General features: G+C 46.3%; 1 protein-coding gene across 12 annotated transcripts in view; it reads right to left on the minus strand.

The window, feature by feature from the left end:
* CUX1 (cut like homeobox 1) overlaps positions 1-14,219 on the minus strand; it is a 371,745-nt gene that overhangs the window by 27,091 nt on the left and 330,435 nt on the right. For 8 of the 12 annotated variants that reach the window (XM_059693533.1, XM_059693539.1, XM_059693536.1 and 5 more), the window contains 3 exons: positions 12,994-13,296; positions 9,504-9,692; positions 4,248-4,512 (listed from right to left, as the gene is read on the minus strand). The exons of the other annotated variants lie outside the window; for them this stretch is intronic. In XM_059693533.1, coding sequence (XP_059549516.1) covers positions 4,248-4,512; positions 9,504-9,692; positions 12,994-13,296 — 757 coding nt within the window. The remainder of the gene's footprint in view (positions 1-4,247; positions 4,513-9,503; positions 9,693-12,993; positions 13,297-14,219) is intronic. 12 annotated transcript variants of the gene reach the window in all.

The following is a 14,219-nucleotide window of genomic DNA, read 5'->3' on the forward strand; positions in this document are numbered from 1 at the left end:
GTGGGATTCCATCAAATTATGTTTCAACTGATTTCCTCCTCTGAAAGGAGAAGACCAGGGAAGGTCACTTTGATCAAGCAGGAAGGAGACCAAGCATGTGCCCCACGCTGACAGTGGAGAAGGTGCTCCAGCACTTTGTTGGGTCGGAAAGAAAGAACTGGGGCCCTGGCCGTCTCCGTTGCCGAGCCCTTGGAGGCACCGTGAAAGGGCTCTTATTAAGCCTGTTGGCACCAGAACTTCTCCTCCCATCATGCTGACGGTACGAGGCTCAATCAGAAGTCTCTCTAGGTGTGTATTCCAAAGAGCTGGAAAAGCCAGCCGTGAGTGGAAAAGGATCTTCAGGTAAGTGACCGCCAAGTCCAGTGTCCTGCAGAAAGCCCTTGGGTGAGGAATGAGGAAAATATTTTCTGCAGTAAATATAATTCAGTGAAGGTAATGTTTCTTGAAACCTCACTGTATGTCAGGTCCTGTGTTGGGTCAGGGAGACTCTGGCTGTAGTTTAGTCCAGGGTGTCAGCTATCTGCCACATAATCATTTGTTCCCTGCAGAGGGTGAGCTCTGACTCTTGTCCTGAAGATGATTACTGAGCCTCAGGTGTAGGGTGAGGTCCTGAAGCCCCTAGAAGTTCCCAGGGGTCAAGAAGACTTTCCTCCTTCCCTGGGGCGACCGTGGGAGCCTGAGAAATGGCAGTTCCTGTCAACAGGTTCCCGGGCACTATGCTGGGAGGGCAAACTGGCTTTACTGGCTTTAAAGCCCGTTGGCAGCTGGAAATGCTAGTTGCAGTGAACACCTAATCCTACCGCACCCTCGCTGGGGAGGTGGGAGGCTAGAAGGGCGGCTAAAGGTGTAGTCTAGCCAGATCACAGGCCCAAATACTAACTAACTCAGAGTCTCAGGGGCAGACTGGCCCAGCACAGGGCACAGGCTTTTTAGAACGCAGTCCTGGGTTTAAAATCTGACTTTGTCATTTACTACCCGTGCAACTTGGATAATTTCATGGGTTAATTTCCTTAACCTTTTTGAGCTTGATGTGAAGATTAAATAAAATGTTAATCTAGGACACAAAGTAGACAAAAAAAGAACAAGAAAGGAACTTCATGCAGCTGCCTTTTGAATGACAGAATTACACGTGCTAAGGCTAAGCTAGATGGGCTGGGGGGAGGGAAAGGGCAGTTTCATGCCTGGGGGCATGGGTTCCAGGCTGCCATCCTCACCAGCTCAGTGTCTATAACCTTTCTCTGTAAAATGGGGCTGGCAGCCCTACACTCAACTACTGATTGGAGGGTCTAATAAGATAACACTCATAAAGCTCTTGGCTCAGTGTCTGGCACAGACAGGGCGGGGCAAAAGTAGATTTACAATTGTGAATACATGAAACAAAGTTTATATTTGCACTACTTATTAATTATTATATTATTTTCCACAGACAACTGTAAACCTACCATTGCCCCACCCTATATTCTGTGCTCAGCAGATATAAGACATCATCCTTCTTGTCCTAGAATTGTCTCCATGTCTAAGAGGAATATTGTCTTCTGGTCTAGGGAAGACCAGGTTCCGGGAACAGATCTGGTTTTCAGGTGTGTCATGCAAGGTCTCAGGCCACCATGGCTTTTAGGTTTGAAAGAGTTTTTACTGGGTGGACCTGCTCTTCCAGGAGACCAGGCATTCTGTGGTATGCTGTTCTGGCATTCCTGGGCACATTCCTAGGTAAATGGTCACTCTAAGATACTTCTAATTTCCTTAGGGTGAAAGGGTAAGAGGAAGTAAAGTTTTATTTTTTGGATGGGGGCAAAAACTGATCTAAGCAGTATTCCCTGAAGGTTCCAGGGGGACAGGAGAAAATAAAATCAGTATCTGCTGTTTAACTCCCGCAGAAAGAATGTAAGAAACTGCTTTCTCGCTTAGGAATTAAACACATTCAGTGATGTGTGCTGAGTACTACTGTGTGCCAGTCCTTGCACGAAGCTCTGCGGGTAAGGTGGCCTATTTCATGGCGTATAACATTCTTGTTCTTCTTTCAAGACCCTGTATATCTCATACCTCCAAGATATTTCTCCAGATCTCTGTAGCTAAAACTAATCGCTGCCCTTTGCTTTCCCATAGCCCCGCCTGTTTTGTTGAGTTATTTTTGAAAGAAAGCATCTACTCTAGATCCAGACCTGAGCTCATTTATTAAGTCATGAGGTGTTATTGCTATTCTTCCTCTTTCCTTCTTCTCTATTTTTGACCAGGGTGTATAACTGAATTTGCATCTCCACAATGACCATTTGACCACCATGTGATGGGCATTACCATGGTAGTCAGGAGACCAGAAAGTTGAGTGACAACAGCTGAGAAACCTGGAGAGAGTGTGCTTTGGCCAGGAGGCAGTGATTGACACTCAGCTGAGGCCTGAACGAGATCTGGAGAAAAGGTGGCCCTGGCAGGACCAGGGAAAATGGTTTTGGAGATATTCTGTGTCATTAGTAGCACCTTTACCTAGGTCAGTGATGGCGAACCTTTTGAGCTCAGCGTGTCAGCATTTTGAAAGACCCTAACTTAACTCTGGTGCCGTGTCACATATAGAAATTTTTTGATATTTGCAACCATAGTAAAACAAAGACTTATATTTTTGATATTTATTTTATATATTTAAATGCCATTGAACAAAGAAAAATCAACCAAAAAAATGAGTTTGCGTGTCACCTCTGACACGCGTGTCATAGGTTCGCCATCACTGACCTAGATACTCAGTAATCTATAGCTCCATGCACTGCTATCCAGAGTTATAATACTTGCATTAAAACGGACCTAACTTGAAGACTTGAAAGTACATATTCAAATGCACCTGTGTATCTAGAAAGTGAAATGGGATGACCTAACACCTGGCAAGGAGAGACTCCGGCGTACCTCTGCCCATATTTTGAATCATTCTCTCCCCAACACTTATTTACTATTGTCGAAGTTTCCTTCCATGTAGAGGGAGCGCCATTATTGTAACTGCTGGCCTCACTTTACCTGTTTTTATCTGTTGGCAAATTAGGATGATTAAGCTGTTTGTACTCAGCTCCTGTAAATTCTTTGTCCTCATCGGAGCTAGCAGGTCTGTTCAGCTCTCACACTAAGCTACATCTGTTAACTTAGCCTTTATCAGCAATAAAGGTGCTATTTTGGCTCCCATCTAATATTTAAAAATTTTCCAATTTGTTCAGAAGCTGGGAAGTTTATTGGGCTCCTTCCAAAACTCCAGCAGAACCTATCAGATGCAGGGCCCAGTTAGAGACACAACTCCTCCCTCTAGCCCTTGACTGTCTATGATCTCTTGCCTGCCACTTGTTTCAGATAACTGTGAGGGCCCTACCCACACTAGCTACACAGGAGCACTTGCCCTGGTTTTATTGAGCCCTATAGAATATGATGTTCTGATGAGAACTTGCAATTGAGATGGCCCCTTATATAGTAAGAAATGAAAAAAGCAGGAGTTTCCATCAGGCCACTGGAAATTCTTAGTTTCCAGCAGTAGGAAGTCTTCGTTACAGCTATGATCAGCAGCTCTGTGATCAGCAGCTCAGTATCTTCCAGTGAATTTCCACTATCTAATCAAACATGTGACCTCAGTTTACTTTGCTCTACAAAGAGATCACTCAGCCTTTTCTTGCTCTGGTTTTATATTTTTCATCTGTAGAATGCAGACAATACTATATCCATCATATAGTTGTGAGGATCAAGTGATACAGTGTTGGTTAAAACACTTAATTCAGTGTCTGGAAGTCTAGTAGATGCTCAGTGAATCTTCATTAACTCATGACCTTTCCCCCCAAAAAGGGTTTTGCACTACTGAATTTAATTACAAAACCAATCAAACTAATTTGGAAAACAATACCATAAAAGACCCCGAGAAAGCACGCAAAAATCACTTAAGAAACATTCATTACTATGGAACCATGAATGCCTACGCTTCCCCTTATTAAATGATATATATGAGAGGAAATATTTTTTCCTTGTCATGGATGTAGACTGTTTGTAACTATATGACCCTGTATCTTTGGAGTTAAGAATGCCAATAAAGTAGCATAAAAAACCATCTAACTGGCCAAATTACTGAGAACTAACCAAGTTCTGAGACCCAGTTTGCTGGGGGGCACAGTGAAGATCCTTCTTGTGTACCATTGATGGCCACTCTGTGCTACAGACCAACCTGTGCCCAAGGGCTGAAAGCGTGTTCTCTCGGAGCCATGATTTACTGGCTGAGAGCAGGACCCTACCTGTAATTGTGGAACCAGTTGATGACAGTGCTGGTTTTCAAGTTGAGCTGGGTGGCGAGCTCTTCGATGGTTTTTGGTGACGGGTATGGCTTTTGCTGATATGCTCGTTTCAGAGCTTCTTTCTCTTCAGGAGCCAGCACCACACGGGGTTTCTTCAGCTGGTGCTGGGGCTGAGGGCTTGCGCCTTGGCTATAGTCAATGCCAACGGAGGGAGGCTCGCAGGGCTGGCTGTCGCTGACTGAGCTGTGCCGCCGCTTCATGTAGGCTGAGGAAGGGAGAGAAGTCAGACCGAGTGAGGGGCAGGCCCAGATGTGACATCTGCCCAAGCCCCTGCCCCTCACAGTACATGGTATATAACTGGATTGAGATCACTTTTTAAAAATCCTTACTTAAGGATATGTTTTTATTGATTTTAGAGAAGGGAGGGGATGGAGGGAGGGGGGGGGGAGAGAGAGAGAGAGAGAGAGAGAGAGACATCAACATGAGAAACATGGATTGGTTGTCTCTCCTATGTGTCCCGACTGGGAATCAAACGGGCAACCTACGTATGTGCCCTGACCGGGAATAGAACCAGCAACCCTTTGGTGTATGGGATGACACTCTAACCAACTGAGCCACCTGGCCAGGTTGGATTGCGATTACTTCTGTGTGGGTTGTGGCATCAGGCTGATCTGCTCTACTCTCCCAAGAACATCTCAAAACACTTGAACTAGAACCATTCTGAAACCTAACACACATTCATCAAGGACCTGCTCTGTTATAATGGGAGGTTCCCATCGGTCCCTGCATGACTAGTTTAGTGGAGGGCACAGAGGGAGATTACTCAGGTCAGCCTGTGGAGAGGTCAGGGGAGGCTTCTGAGGAGATGATATTTAAATTGAATCTTGAAGGACAAAGAGGGATTAATCAGAAAAAATAGGTGATGAGGTAGAATATGGTAGGAGGCTGCTCCAGATAGTGGGAACAGCATGCGCAAAGACACAGAGCTACACAACAGCATGGTTAAAGTGTGTTTTGTATGTGTGTGTGTGTGTCTGTGTGCATGCAAAAGGGGCAGTGGTGTAGGAGGAGTTGTCGGACATAAGGCTGGAGAGATGGGCAGAGGATATCTGGGGGCCATCTTGGATAAGGTGGAATGAACAGAGAAACATGAAAAGATGAAAGGATGGTAGAAGGTGGTCAGTGAGTGGGATACCTGAATTTAGACTTTGAGAGAGAGAGTAATGGGTGTTAACAATATTTGGGAACAGACAAGGGTTGAGGAGGTCAAAAAACGTCAGGGCCAAGTGATGTATGGGTCAGGTGGGTCAGAAAATCTCCCTGGGCAAGGTAGGGTGTGAACATGGAAGAAGACAGTGATACCGGGGCACAGTCTTGAGAAAGTGTAGGAATGAGCATGAAACTGGCAGATGATGATGAGAAGGGGACTTAAAGCCTGCTGGAATGAGCTTTGAGGAGGCAGGAGCCAACCCAGGAGTGGAGAAGTGGCTGGCATAGGCTCAGAGCTTGGGGAGACATGTGGCCAGCCCTGGAAAGGGCAGTAGGAGAGAGGAGAAGGCACAGAAGCTGGAAACGAGGGGAGTGCATGTGCAGATGTCTGTTTTTACTGTGGGGTAGGGCTTAGGAGGAGCAGTGGGGAGTGGGCTGGCTGCAAGGCTCAGAGACTCAGAGTGTGACTGTCACTGGGGATGTGCCGAATGAACTGTGAGATAAGTGGAAGGCGATTCCTAGCTTTTAGGTTCTCTCAGTTTTATTAGTGTTGTCTGTGCTTCATTTGCAACTCTGATGGTTATGCATCACTAACCACTAAGCTTCTTGAGCAAATGAATCCTCCATAGTGATCTTTCTAGTGAACTAGTTTGAAATACAGTCTGAAAAGTCTTTAAAACTTAAAACTGATGGAAGATGAGAAATATTTAATTCAAATGGCACATAGTATTAGTTGTGGCAGTATCATCATCATCATCATCAGCTAACATTTACCATTAATCCTCAGTCCCACAAGGGGAGAGACCGTTATCATCCCTTTGTACAGAGGAAGAAACTGAAGCTTAGAGAGGCTGAATGATTTCCCTGAGGTCACACAGGTAGGAAGTGACAGAACTGATGTCTGTTCTGGACAGCACTGGCTGCCCTGTCCAATGGTGGTCCCATCTGGCCACAGCATGGGAGCAGGGTCTGAGGTTGTGTCCATGGGAGCCACAGAAGTAGAGTATAGACCAGCCGTGTGCAAACTACGGCCCGCGGGCCGGATCGGCCCGTTTGAAATGAATAAAACTAAAAAAAAAAAAGACCGTACCCTTTTATGTAATGATGTTTACTTTGAATTTATATTAGTTCACACAAACACTCCATCCATGCTTTTGTTCCGGCCCTCCGGTCCAGTTTAAGAACCCATTGTGGCCCTCAAGTCAAAAAGTTTGCCCACCCCTAGTATAGACTGTCAAGGTGCATCTGTGGCCTCCAGGGAGAGGAGCCTTGCCCATGAGCTGGCAGAGGCTGCATATATGTATGTGTCTAGGTGCTGTGACCGTGTGTTGGGTGAAGGGCCATCTCATGAAGGTAACAAAAAGCAGAAGGCAGACTGGGGTAGAGAAAGGTTTAGAGGGAAGGAAGAAAGGAAGAGCAATAAAAGGTTTGAGCTGAAGGGAGAAGAAAGGCTTTATGAAAGAGAAGGAAGCATAGTGTCCATGTGAATCCTAGTGTGGATTCCTGGTGCAGACTTTTTAACCTAGGCTAGCCTGGTAGCACACCTTATTTTCATTGATTTTGAAGGAATACATATATTATATTTTAGTAACTATCACTGAGCACTTATGTGTGCTGCTTATTATACTGGGTACATTCTTTTTAATCCTCACACCTGAAAAGGTTAACATTATTACCCTCATTTTACAGATGCAGAAACTTAGGCTACTTAACTTGCCATTTTATGATTAGAACTAGGAAACAATTAAGAAGGCCAATCTCTTTTCCTCACTCCTCCCACCCCCATTAATATGCTAGAGTTGAGAGGCCAGAAAGAAATGAGCCTGATCTGTCCGCCAGCCCCATCTTGTTGGGCAGGTGACCAGTAGTCTATGGAGATCACAGGAAGTACTGATGGAACAGGTGCCTTGGTCTCCCACTGGGGCTGGTGAAGGTTTATCTAGTGAGCATCTCTACCAGGGAGAGACGACAGCGGGGCCACATCGCTCAGGGACCTTGGGATGTGAGGAGGGGCCCCATTGAAACAGTAACTCTTTTGTAACACAAGATGGCGCCCAGAGCCCGTGTAGAAAGTAGAAGGCCCCCCCCTCCACCCCCCATCTATTTCCCGGGGCTAAGATACTCTGCCACTGGCCCGGGAGGAGACATACATCAGGGAGTGTTAGAACCAGGGCTCGCCTCTCTGCTGATGTCTGCAAGACTGGCCCGGACCTGGACCTTCAGACCTGCCACTGGATGAGGGAGCTCCTGCACTTAGCAAGCTCAAGGAGGGAGGACACTGCCTTTTGACAGAGTGCAGAAAATTTTAAATTGCTTGGGTGAGCACTGATAATTGCTGAAACTCAGTAATGGATATATTAGATTCATGGTATCATTCTTTCTATTTCTATATTTGAAATTTCCTATAATTTTAAAAAATGTTTAAAAACTTGGGTGGTGATATGGCACCAGGCCTCTGGAGGTTGTAGCACTATCTAGAGCAGCGGTCGCCAACCAGTGTCCGCGGACCACTGGTGGTCCGTGAGGTCGGAAAGGTTGGCAACCGCTGGTCTAGAGCTGCCCGAGAGGATGTGGCCTGTGTCAGAGCCTTGGTCTACACACCCGAGGGTGGGCATGAGCCCACTGGAGGGCCCCCTGTGGGGTGGAGGGCCGCCTGGGCACACAGTCCCAGTGTGGCAGGCACTCAGCTCAAGGCAGAGTGTACATAGCTGAGAGCAGCAGCTTTGAATGAGTTTGGATTCCTGCTCTTTACTTATGCCAGCTCTTGAAATCACGTAAGTTTCATAATGCCAGAGACTCATCTTTCTGGATAATGCCATCTGTATGGGATGGAGCTGTGTGGATGAAGGGAAGTCTCTGTGTGGGTTAAGTGCCTGGCAAATAGGCGCTCAGGAACTGAAGAGTCTCTGTGATACAACAGCCAGCCCACGAACTCCTGGGGGAGGCTTCAGAGACTCTTGCTCCTTTCTGGAGCTCCAGTCCTTCCCTGGGGGGATGAGACAGTGATGCTGGGCTGGTGGTGAACAGCAGCCTCTCTTGGTGAATTCAGAGGATATAAACCTGGGCTCAGATGAGCTGGAGTTGGGGCCAGGGACAGCCACATTGGTGGTTGTCATGCCCACTCTCTGGATGAGCTTCTCAGCAAAAGCTGATTTAAGGAGGGCGGTCACAGCTTCTTATGGCCAGGCCAGCAGCTGTACCGGATATCCACATCTAAGGGATTTGAATTCAGCCACCGAATGGCCTCACATACTATAGGTCAGTGACCCAGGACTGTCCCCTCTGAAGGGAGGACTCACTAATGAGAAGCAGCGTGTAGGAGTGCAAACCATGAGATGGAATAGGCATTACTTTCCATCACCAAGAAAATCCTTTAGGATTTCTCCCATGGTGTAGCCTCCAGTGTAAAGGAGAATGCTGACCAACATTTGAGAGGGTTCAGATGAGCTGGAGGAAAGTGCTGCACAGAGCCCTCTAGGAGGCCACAGCCTCCAGGCCCCTAGGCTCCTCAAAGCAGGACCGCTGTCCGGCAGGAATTTGCTCTGCCATTTTCCAGGCTGGGTGACCTTAATCAAGGCACCTAACTTCTCTGAATCTGAGTGTGTTTATCTACAAAAGCATTGATTAATGCTCTCTCCAATGCGATAATATATGGAAGCCCCTGGCATGTGGTGCATGTGCAATAAAAGTAATATCGCACTCACCAAACAAGACAAAAGACAACAAACACCAGCCACCACTAAGTGCTGTGCTATTCATTTCTTGGTGGCCTTCCTCTCCCGAAGGAAGAAAAAGGATACACTGACTGCCAGGGTAACAATCAGGAATTGTCAAAATGCTCCCTAGTGCTAAAATGCCCTTGAGTTTAGGCTGCTAGGTAGAAAAAGACACAAATCTTCCCATCCTTGGTAGATGACAGTAAAAAAATCCTTTGCCCTGCCATACAGCCCCTTGGTTATAGATCAGTGTTCCTCATCAGCTCTGCATGAAGGCTTTAAAAGAAACAGCACATTTAGAAATTCGAAAGCAACTGGCCGGGACAGTTACCTTTCTTTTCCATCCGTTTCATATCCATCAGCTTCTCCACGTTGTTGGGGTCATTCAGCCACAGCTGCATTCGGACAAAGGGCTCCCGTCCCTTCAGACTGAGCTTGTGCCAGGGCTTCGGGCGAGCGAGGAGGTCGGAGACAGAGCCTTGGGTGAGCCCTAAGATGGTCTCCCCAAATAAGCGCTGACCTAGAGAGAAAACAGAACCAAGAGAGATGTCATCACTGAGACCTTGGGGTCTGGAAGGATAAATATGTGTCAAGGTTATAATCAGACATGGGGTTTAAAGGCCCAGAGTCTGGTCTGCTGGGTCTGGCTCAGAGCAAGCACTCTATAAAGCATTTCTTCAACCAGACTTGTGACAAACTTCACTGGAGACAGAGTCAGCTTTGCTCCTGCATTCTGCTTATACAACACAACAATGTTTCTGTCAAGCCTTCAGGCTTCAGATGAACTGAGGCCTGGATAATAATACCTGCCACATTTATCAGAGGTGGTTAGTCCCAAACCCGAGCTCAGGAGGTTAAGTAGCACACAGGGAGATCTCTCTTGTACAACCTCAAACTACAGGGCCTTCTGCACCAGCTCCTTTCACGATTTGCAAGGTTATCAGGTCTTGCTGAGAAAACAGGCCACTTGACCTAGGTCACAGCAGGAAAGAGAAGGGGAAAGAGCTCCTCAGCTCTGTTTTTCTGAAAAGCAGGCCATTTCCAATTTGAAAGTCCATTCCTGCAGTCTAAGCTGCCTCTGCCCACTGGAGCTCAAAGCGCCTTTTCTTGATGCCTCTTCCCAGGGCCGTGGTGGACAGCCTGCTCCCCAGCTTCTCAGAGGGCACATGGCTCTGGAGAGCGCTCTGAGAGCCATTAAGCTTCAGGTTAAGAGGGGCCACCACTTTTAAAGGTACAAATGAGAATCAGGCACAACCTGAACAACCTGACAGGACAACTTCAATGAACAGGACTTATTAGGAAGAAATGGAGACTGGGCTCAGAGAGGCCAGTGTTTGGTATCATAAAGCTCACGGAACACAATACCTGGGGCAGAGGTGACCGTGGATGACTGGCTGCTGCTGCCGAGCCTCACGTCCTCCATCTGTGACAGGGAAACACTATCACTGTGCTCACGGGGTAGTTGTGAGAAATGGCGGAGAGCTGCCTTAGATGCATTTACTGATTTTGTAAATTTGTGGCTTCTCTGCTTTTCAAATTCTTAATTTAGCCTACCAAGTTTTTAGCCATTTTTTGTTGTGGTTGTTTAAAGTAAGTTTTACCTAATTCTAATTTGGCGAATGGATCTTATTTCATTCTAAGAAGCTTGCTATGTTCAGGAAAGTGACATACATAAACAGCTAGTTGCTATTTGCTTGATCCACCTAGTTGTATGGGAGGAAAATCAAGCGACTAGTCTCAGAAAATTATCTATATTACTTCTAGAGGTTTCATAGTAGTGACTCCAATCATTTTGGGTCCCAGATCTATTTGAGAACCTGAAGAAAGCTACAGACCTTCATCTGATGAAATGTGCACGTACACATTCTACATATGATTTCAAGAGATTGATGCACAAATACCCCAAGATCCTAGGCCAAAGGTTAAGAGACTGCCTTAGTTGAGTCTCAATTAAGGGCCACCTGTGCTGTCTAATTCAGCTGTAATTTGGTCCCCTCTATGTTCATTAATCCACTGAGAGATGCCCATAGGGGAGGCAGCACCTTTCCTGGAGAAGATGAGACCTTTGAGAGCAACCATGAAGACTTCTTCTCTAAGTCCAGGGTGACACTGCTATGGAGCCTTCTGGCAGTTCCTGCTCAGAGGCATAAGTTATCTGTCTGGAGTGAAAAGTTTCACCGCTCAGAGCACTGATTCGTGTTTCACGGTATTTGAAACAAAGTTCCAGAAACCAGTGGGATTCTGCTATGTCTGCACATGAACATTATCAGCTACAACTCCATCGCGGATGGGGACATGAATGGTAAGGCCTAGGATGAGATTTTAAGGTTCAAAATCTCAGAGCTGTGATCTTGCAACTTATCAGTATTAGAAAATGAGAGTTCTTCAGCTGATTTTCAACATTTATATAAAATGATACTTCCTATAAGGGGGGGCAGCAATAATATATTAGGTCCAATTCCTTGGATTTGTCATAAGACTGTAAGGTAGGCGATGACACAAGCCTAGGGATCTCTGCACATTTTACTAATTGATGGACATAGGGGAATTAGCCATTTTTAAGTCAACAGCTAAATTTTTATTTTTATGAATTAATTAAAAATGTTCTCAGCGGATATTACTTTTCTCTTGTTCTGTTTTGCACAAGCAGTTAAGTAGAAGGCTTCAAGCAGACAAGCTGGCCTCATCCCCAGGCTGTGAGGTCACTATGAAAACTTTCCTGGAACTCACTTCACTGCTACTCCCTTCTTTTCCTGTCCCCTGGGAAAAACAGATACACAGGTCCCTCCTGAAGGTACTGGGCAAATTCCAATAACTCTTTGGTGTCATTTTAACAGGCACAGAAGAGAACAATGCTCTCTCTCTCTTTTTTTAACCTCATAACTTAATTACAAGCAAATCTTGGTTAAAAACATTTAAAAATTAAAGGGTATTAATTTTCATATATGACATAGGAACCGGAAATTCTGTCTGAAAACAATGCTCTTTTAATTGACTTTACTCCCGGGTAATAAGAAGGCTGTGAGTGTTTGGGAGTGGCTGTTTCCATTCTCTGGATGCCTAAACTAGAACCCCACTTGGTCCAATACTATCCTGCAGGAGCACAGTGGTTTGGAACGACTGAACACCCTAGAATTCTTATAGCTGTAGCCATCTGATCAGTGGTGCCATAGAGCCCTCAGAGAGAGCCCCCTCAAGCAGAGCACAAGAGGGGCGGGGAGAGGGGCCTGTGGCACTTTTGAGGTAAACAGCCTTGGTGTGAAGCTCAGTGGGAGGCCTGGGGGATGGAGGCGGCTTCACGAGGCAGCAAGAATGCCAAGCAGAGTGCTAGCTAGGCTGCTACTCACAGCCCCATGGTAGGCATTGTTATTCCAGTTTTATTGAGGAGCCTCAGAGAGTAGCTTGCTCAGTAGCACAGACAATAAGTAGGAGAGCTGGGATTTGAATACAGTCTGTCAGACTCTTCCATTGTGCCACCGGGATGCAGCGGGGCTGATGCTGATCCTGCCCAGCTCTGGTGCCCACAGGATTTAGAGCCCTACTGGGCATGCTACAATCAGGGTGGTTGGAGTGGACGGTCTGAGTAGGCTGCAACCCTGAATGCATATCTTTTAAGAGGTCCCAGAGTGGGCACAGCTGGGATAGACTTGGAGCCCTCTAGCACCCTTATGGGCCCCTTAGTGTTCACAACTGTGGGATGTTTTGTAAACATTTAAAACCTCTGGCTGGCTCAGCCTGAGGCCCCTCCACCCATTCTTCCTAAGGACTCCATCAGGAAGCGACCTGCCACCTCTGGGATAGCAGCTCTGGAGGGAACTTACCAAGGTTGTTGTCAGTCAGCACCTCCTTGACTCTCTTGGTTATACCGTAGGTGTCCAGCTCTGGAGACATGGCTACCAACTCTTGAATGCTGAGGGCCGAGTGTCCGGAGAGAGGCAGTGGGGTGGTGGGCTGGGAGTCTGAAGCAGGCGGGTCGCTGGGTTCTGGTGGTTTTCCATCCTTACTTGTTTCAATGGGGGGACAGGGCTGCTGGACCAGTTCAGTCAAACTCTTCACTGATTCACTCGAGCTCATTGGTGATTCGGGTGCAGGGCTGCAGCTGGCAGAGGTCTTTGGCGTGCTTTCTGTAATTAAAGCACACAGAAAATTGAGGCTGAAACAGCCATCTTTCACCATGTACATCTACTTTCCTTACCTAGGACAGTAAGTAAATGCCCTGTATAAGAAGGATACAGTATGGCAGTCTATAAATCTACATTCATTGTCTTACAGTTTTTTGACTGAGAGTAACCATTCATTTTTGGTATTAAAAGAATAAAAAATAGCCCGGCCAGTGTGGCTCAGTTGGTTGAGCTTCATCCCATGCACCAAGAGGTTGCCGGTTCAATTCCTGGTCAGGGCACATGCCTGGGTTGCAGGCTCAATCCCCAGTAGGGGTTGTGCAGGAAGAGGCTGATTGATGTTTCTCTCTCATGGATATTTCTTTCTCTCTCCCTCTTCTTTCCTATCTCTCTAAAGTCAATAAACACATATTTAAAAAGAATAATAGCAATAGAAGAAAAACTATCGGTTTAAATAAAAGGTTTCTAAAGACGCAGTACAAGGGCCATTCTGTTAAAAAAAAAAGTCATATTGTCCCGCTGGCATGGCTCAGTGATTGAGCGTCCACCTATGAACCAGAGGTTATGGTTTGATTCTGGTCAGGGCACTTGTCCGGGTTGCAGTCTTGATACCCAGTGAGGGGCGTGCAGGAAGCAGCCAATCAATGATTCTCTCTCATCACTGATGTTTCTATCTCTCTCTCCCTTCCTTTCTGAAATAAATAAAAACACATTTTAAAATGTCACATTAACCATGTGCCATCATTGTCATGATGTCTCCTAATGGTTCCCTATCTATATATATAAAAGCCTAAGCCCGTGGTTGGCAAACTGTGGCTCGCGAGCCACATGCGGCTCTTTGGCCCCTTGAGTGTGGCTCTTCCTAAGCCTTAGGAGTACCCTAATTAAGTTAATAACAATGTACCTACCTATATAGTTTAAATTTA

Source organism: Myotis daubentonii, chromosome 4 (genome assembly GCF_963259705.1).
Source record: "Myotis daubentonii chromosome 4, mMyoDau2.1, whole genome shotgun sequence".
Classification (NCBI taxonomy): Eukaryota; Metazoa; Chordata; class Mammalia; order Chiroptera; family Vespertilionidae; genus Myotis; species Myotis daubentonii.